General features: G+C 38.0%; 1 protein-coding gene across 1 annotated transcript; it reads right to left on the bottom strand.

Moving 5' to 3' along the window:
• Positions 1-3,400: 3,400 nt before the first annotated feature.
• On the bottom strand, positions 3,401-4,970 carry LOC137616006 (cylicin-2-like). The gene is made up of 2 exons (XM_068345686.1): positions 4,116-4,970; positions 3,401-3,559 (listed from the first exon to the last, which is right to left on the bottom strand). Exons 1-2 carry the CDS (start codon positions 4,968-4,970, stop codon positions 3,401-3,403), a joined length of 1,014 nt encoding a protein of 337 aa, XP_068201787.1.
• Between the last annotated feature and the right edge of the window lie 1,865 nt (positions 4,971-6,835).

The following is a 6,835-nucleotide window of genomic DNA, read 5'->3' as shown; positions in this document are numbered from 1 at the left end:
AGCTACATGATTATCGGGTAAGTATATTCAAAAATTTATTTTACTAATGAAAATAACATATTTCGAGTATTCCCTTGGGTGCAGAATTTTTTATACCGCACACTGGTTTATTCAGGACACCACTTTGTGTATGCAGATATTTTGTCCTTATTTCTTTGTCCATTTAGTTAGTCATGACCCTTCTTGATCTTTTAAATTATTTTTGGATACTCGTCTTCAGTGTTATTTAGGACACTTCAGTGGAGTTGCTGTGGGCACTCATTGTGATCTATAAGTTATTTAGAGCACTATATTGCCTATGAAATCATTTAGAGTAATCCTTTCTGTATGGAGTCATCCACTACACACCTCGGTTTAAGGAGCGACCGTCTACAATCATTGGATTAATTATTTCATATCACTCACTTTTTCTTGTTTCTATTCTACTAGTTTCTTATCTTTTTTTTATCACTCGTGTTTTCAAGAGTTCCAGTTTTCTTGTCAATCTTTAGGCTCCAGAGTTATCTGGCATTGCTCTGTGACTTAATATCTAATTGATGAAGTCTTTGTAATTGGTGTAGTTAAGATTTATACACATTTCTAAATATTTTTCATTTATCTTTTGTGTGTGTGGGGGGGGGGTTGTTTTAAAGAGAACTTCAATATTAATGGAATTCAAGGTATGTTGCTCACTTGTAGCTCCTTAAATTTTTCTTCCTATGCTATCTGCCAAACTATCATAAATTTGCTCCATCCCCTTTTGTTTCTTAAATAAGAAAATATAACGTACCAGTACGTCCTTTGGGGGTAAAAGGGTTTTAAAAGAATATTCTATAAATTTCTTGTATAGTGCTAAATGAAAACCATGAACAATAGTTACCTTATGCTTTCCTTGCATTGAAAATAATATATTCCCTTTTTAAAAGTCCGTTTTCTAAGGGTTAAAAAAAAAACTAGAATACTTCTTTTGATTTTTATATTAAAGATAAAGAATCGTATTGTATCTTATATTTTTTAAATTGAATGTTAGTCAAACTTCAACACAATAACTATCCTCCCTTTGCCTGTTGTAATGCTTTGTAAACAATTGGTCTCTCTCTCTCTCTCTCTCTCTCTCTCTCTCTCTCTCTCTCTCTCTCTCTCTCTCTCTCTCTCTCTCTCTCTCTCTCTCTCTCTCTTTTACGAGAAATTAAAGAACTTAACGTCAGTGAAGCAATGAAGAGGACACCTAATGAAACAATGGATTAAATGGTATAGAAAGGGATAGAATATAGGCCAGTGTAGATCCATTGAACAAGAAGATTATGAAACACAAGTTGGGATACTAAAGGTCATAAGATTAAAGTTATTGAAAGGCTAGATATGAAAGGAAATTTATTATTTCTTTAATGGTGTAGGGCCATCAGTTTACCTTTTGCAGTTCATTGTAGGCATTGCTTAATGGTCATTTCAACATTCCTTCTGACCCTACCTGCAATTATACATTCCTTCTGACCCTACTGCACTTGGACGTTCCTTCTGACCCTACCTGCACTTGCACGCTCCTCTAACCCTACCTGCACATGCACATTCTTTCTGACCCTACATACACTTGTACGTTCCTTCTGACTCTTTCTGCACTTACACATTCCTTCTGACCCTTCCTACACTTACATATTCTTTCTGACCCAACCTACACTTGTACGTTCCTTCTGATTCTTTTTGCACTTACACATTCCTTCTGACCCTACCTACACTGGCACTTTCCTTCTGACCCTACCTGCACTTGCACGTACCTTCTGACCCTACCTGCATTAACTTTATATCCCTATACTTTAACTCCATACGGCTCCTTTCTTCCATTTTTTGGTATATCAGTTAATAACAGTATGAAATATATGTTAGTATAAGAGAAATAAAGAACATTTGATGTAATATTGTTGAAATGAAGTAGAGTCCAGCTCATTAGATATTTGTGATTTGTGTATGGAAATGTACTCTGAGACAAAAAGATTAACGATATCAAAGGTTATAGGTACAGGTTGATGTTATGAATTTAAGTATTACGGTATAATATTTGTTATGGCAGGTATTAAAGTCAACTGATGAAATTTTAATTGCTTATCAATAAATCACTAATTGTAGTCCTATTACTTGAAATAAAGGAATCTAAATGGTGTGACCGTTGACTGATATTAGAAAGGATCTCTCGTTAATTAGGAGTTTTAGAAGGCGACCTCAGCTAACAGCTGATTACTAACAATCTTCTACAGTGAACTGCATAGTTGGATGGAAATTTTTATTTCTTTAGGTCACTAAAGCCTTAGTGTAAAGTTTATCTATTTAGCTAAAGGGAGGGAGAAGAGTTTGGAATCATATAGTTGTGAAAATAAAAGTATATTTGTGATTATATATAAAATAGATGGGATGTAAACTAAAGGTATTTAATGGCCACTCTAGCCTAAGGATACTCCTTTAAATTCCAGGTAGTTTAAGTAATGTAGCAATATTCTCTCTCTCTCTCTCTCTCTCTCTCTCTCTCTCTCTCTCTCTCTCTCTCTCTCTCTCTCTCTCTCTCTCTCTCTCTCTCTCTCTCTCTGGGCTACATAAATATACCTTGAAGAATAACATGTTAATTGTTAAAAGTAAAGGAAGATTTTATGCTCATTTTCCAATAAGGCTGAATTACGAAGTTCTCTTTTATTTAAACTTAATGCTCATATCCAATTTCAGATCCCCCATCCTTGATCCTTCCTTACCCCAATAAGCAAACTAAAGTCCAACATGTTTGTAAGTACAGACTGTCGGCCTTTGACAAGTACAATATATTCAAGGTAACATATTGAACTACAGCTCTCAAGACACCAGTAAAAGAATGAAAAACTTCTGTACATGGGGAATAAGATAACAGTCTAAAAGAAAAGGTGATTACTCTAGTTAGGATCAGGGTCTACCTCATGGACCCCTTAGCCCTTTTTGTGGTGAGAAATACAATGGCAAATTCTGATACACAAAGAGGAGGGGGCCAGTGGGAGACTCATCGGCCATATGAGGCGAGAATCTTTGTATTTCTCACCACAAAAAGGGCTAAGGGGTCCATGAGGTAGACCCTGATCCTAACTAGAGTAATCACCTTTTCTTTTAGACTGTTATCTTATTCCCCATGTACAGAAGTTTTTCATTCTTTTACTGGTGTCTTGAGAGCTGTAGCTCAATATGTTACCTTGAATATATTGTACTTGTCAAAGGCCGACAGTCTGTACTTACAAACATGTTGGACTTTAGTTTGCTTATTGATTTAGCTGTCTTGTTTGTGCAGGTTTTATCCTGACAGCTGAAGTCATGAAACATAATGGCTGTGTTATGCCCTTATTAACTTCATCAAAAGCCTCTAATTCATTAAGTTTGTAATGGTTAATCAGATCTTAGAATTTGGTAAAAATTATGTTGTTTCAATCAAATATTTCAAAATCTTTAAGAAGCTTGTATTGTAGAAGGTTATAATGTCAAATGTACAGGTTTTGGTACTATCATTTTCATTTCTAGTAACGTTGTATGCACTTGTGTCAGTGACAAAAACATCAAAGTATTTTGTTATGATCTGTGTAATGTAAGTAGTGGAAAATCTAATGTAAAAGGATTGTGATTTAATGTGCTTCAGACATATTTATGCTCATTTTGATGTTAATGTGTAATTGATGGTAACTATTATTCCTATTTTTTCTTTCATAAAAACTCCAAGTTCAAGTATATTTAGGATATTGAATTGAAGATTTATGATAAGTGTACTTAACGTAAGTGTTTCAAGAAATTTGGTAAAAGGGTCCTTTTGAGGTCTTGCGTTTCAGAGCTTTTTATTATGGCGAGATACCTGGGCTCTCTGAAAAGGTACACAGCTCGATTCATAAATTCCATTTTGTTTCTTGTCTCGTGTCATTTGTGCCCATGACATAAAGAAGGGATAAATAACACTTTAATCATTTTTAGATGAATTGTGTAATAAGTTTTTGAATATGTTATTGTTGACGCAAAAGCTGTCCAGTTGTAGGTGCGTGTGTTTGTTCTTTAAAACGTGTTAAAACTTATTTGGTATGTAGTATAGGTTTCTAAATCGTTAACAAAAAAATCTCGTCAGGTTTGTGTGCTTTCAACTTTACCTCTTCCTTTCCATCTTTTAACGTTACATCCACCTTTCCTCCGTTCAACTTAACCTCCTCTTCTCCAGCCTTCAATTTTATCTCTTTTTTTTTTTTTTTGCCTTTAACTTTACCACCTCCTTTCCTATTTTTAACTTTACTTCCCTCTTTCCTGCCTTCAACTTTACCTCCTCCTTTTCTGCCTTTAACTTTACCACCTCCTTTTCTGCCTTCAACTTTACCACCTCCTTTTCTACCTTCAACTTTACCCCCTCCTTTCCTACTTCCAAATTTAACTCCTCCTTTCCTGCTTTCAACTTTACCTCCTTTCCTGTCTTCAACTTTACCTCCTCCTTTCCTGCTTTTAACTTTGCCTTCTCCATTCCTGCCTTCAACTTTACCTCCTCCTTTCCTGCTTTTAACTATACCTTCTTCTTTCCTGCCTTTAACTTTACCTCCTCCTTTCATGCCTTTAACTATACCACCTCCTTTCCTGCCTTCAACTTTACCTTCTCCTTTCCTTCCTTTAACTTTATCTCCTCCTTTCCTGCCTTTAAGTTTACCTCCTCCTTCTTTCCTGCCTTCAACTTTGTCTCCTCCTTTCCTGCTTTTAACTTTACCTTCTCCTTTCCTGCCTTTAACTTTACCTCCTCCTTTCCTGCCTTCAACTTTACCTCCTCCTTTCCTGCCTTTAACTTTACCTCCTCCTTTCCTGCCTTTAACTTTACCTCCTCCTTTCTTGCTTTTAACTTTACCTCCTCCTTTCATGCCTTTAACTTTACCACCTCCTTTCCCGCCTTTAACTTTACCTCCTCCTTTCATGCCTTCAACTTTACCTCCTCCTCTCTTGCTTTTAACTTTACCTCCTCCTTTCATGCCCTTAACTTTACCTCCTCCTTTCCTGCCTTCAACTTTATCTCCTCCTTTCCTGCCTTCAACTTTATCCTCTCCTTTCCTGCCTTCAACTTTATCTCCTCCTTTCCTGCCTTCAACTTTATCTCCTCCTTTCCTGCCTTCAACTTTATCTCCTCCTTTCCTGCCTTCAACTTTATCTCCTCCTTTCCTGCCTTCAACTTTATCCTCTCCTTTCCTGCCTTCAACTTTATCTCCTCCTTTCCTGCCTTCAACTTCATCTCCTCCTTTCCTGCCTTCAACTTTATCTCCTCCTTTCCTGCCTTCAACTTTATCTCCTCCTTTCCTGCCTTCAACTTTATCCTCTCCTTTCCTGCCTTCAACTTTACCTCCTCCTTTCCTGCCTTCAACTTTATCTCCTCCTTTCCTGCCTTCAACTTTATCTCCTCCTTTCCTGCCTTCAACTTTATCTCCTCCTTTCCTGCCTTCAACTTTATCTCCTCCTTTCCTGCCTTCAACTTTATCTCCTCCTTTCCTGCCTTCAACTTTATCTCCTCCTTTCCTGCCTTCAACTTTATCTCCTCCTTTCCTGCCTTCAACTTTATCTCCTCCTTTCCTGCCTTCAACTTTATCTCCTCCTTTCATGCCTTCAACTTTATCTCCTCCTTTCCTGCCTTCAACTTTATCTCCTCCTTTCCTGCCTTCAACTTTATCCTCTCCTTTCCTGCCTTCAACTTTACCTCCTCCTTTCCTGCCTTCAACTTTACCTCCTCCTTTCCTGCCTTTAACTTTACGTTCTCCTTTCCTGCCTTTAACTTTACCTTCTCCTTTCCTGCCTCAACTTTACCTCCTCCTTTCCTGCCTTTAACTTTACCTCCTCCTTTCCTGCCTTCAACTTTATCTCCTCCTTTCATGCCTTCAACTTTATCTCCTCCTTTCATGCCTTCAACTTTATCTCCTCCTTTCCTGCCTTCAACTTTATCTCCTCCTTTCCTGCCTTCAACTTTATCCTCTCCTTTCCTGCCTTCAACTTTACCTCCTCCTTTCCTGCCTTCAACTTTACCTCCTCCTTTCCTGCCTTTAACTTTACGTTCTCCTTTCCTGCCTTTAACTTTACCTTCTCCTTTCCTGCCTTCAACTTTACCTCCTCCTTTCCTGCCTTTAACTTTACCTCCTCCTTTCATGCCTTAAACTTTACCTCCCCCTTTCCTGCCTTCAACTTTACCACCTCCTTTCCTGCCTTCAACTTTACCTCCTCCTTTGCTGCCTTTAACTTTACCTTCTCCTTTCCTGCCTTCAACTTTATCTCCTCCTTTCATGCCTTCAACTTTATCTCCTCCTTTCCTGCCTTCAACTTTATCTCCTCCTTTCCTGCCTTCAACTTTATCCTCTCCTTTCCTGCCTTCAACTTTACCTCCTCCTTTCCTGCCTTCAACTTTACCTCCTCCTTTCCTGCCTTTAACTTTACCTCCTCCTTTCCTGCCTTCAACTTTACCTCCTCCTTTCCTGCCTTTAACTTTACCTCTTCCTTTCCTGCCTTTAACTTTACCTCTTCCTTTCCTGCCTTTAACTTTATCTCCTCCTTTCCTGCCTTTAACTTTACCTCTTCCTTTCCTGCCTTCAACTTTCACTCCTCCTTTCCTGCCTTCAACTTTACTTCTTCTTTTCCTGCCTTCAACTTACCTCCTCCTTTGAAAGGTACCTCCTCCACTCCTGCCTTCATTCTTCCTTCTTGCACTCCAATCTCTTATAACTTTTACTTCAAAATGTACCTGTAGAGTCTTCCCCAGGTTGCACTTGGGAACTAAATGACCTCACAGGCTCAAGCGCTTGGTTATATCCTTAAATTAAATACAGTCTTCCTCATAAAAATTCGAATCACAGAATTC

Source organism: Palaemon carinicauda, chromosome 22, assembly GCF_036898095.1.
Source record: "Palaemon carinicauda isolate YSFRI2023 chromosome 22, ASM3689809v2, whole genome shotgun sequence".
Classification (NCBI taxonomy): Eukaryota; Metazoa; Arthropoda; class Malacostraca; order Decapoda; family Palaemonidae; genus Palaemon; species Palaemon carinicauda.
Note: the sequence above shows the minus strand (reverse complement) of the source record. Positions and strands in the feature narration are given on the sequence as shown.

Excerpts from the sequence above, each read along its gene's own strand:
- LOC137616006 (XM_068345686.1), bottom strand. The coding sequence starts at position 4,970 with ATGAAAGGAGGAGGTAAAGTTAAAAGCAAGAGAGGAGGAGGTAAAGTT. Across the intron at positions 3,560-4,115 it reads TAAAAGATGGAAAGGAAGAG|ATCATAACAAAATACTTTGA; the intron begins GTAAAGTTGAAA and ends TACATTACACAG.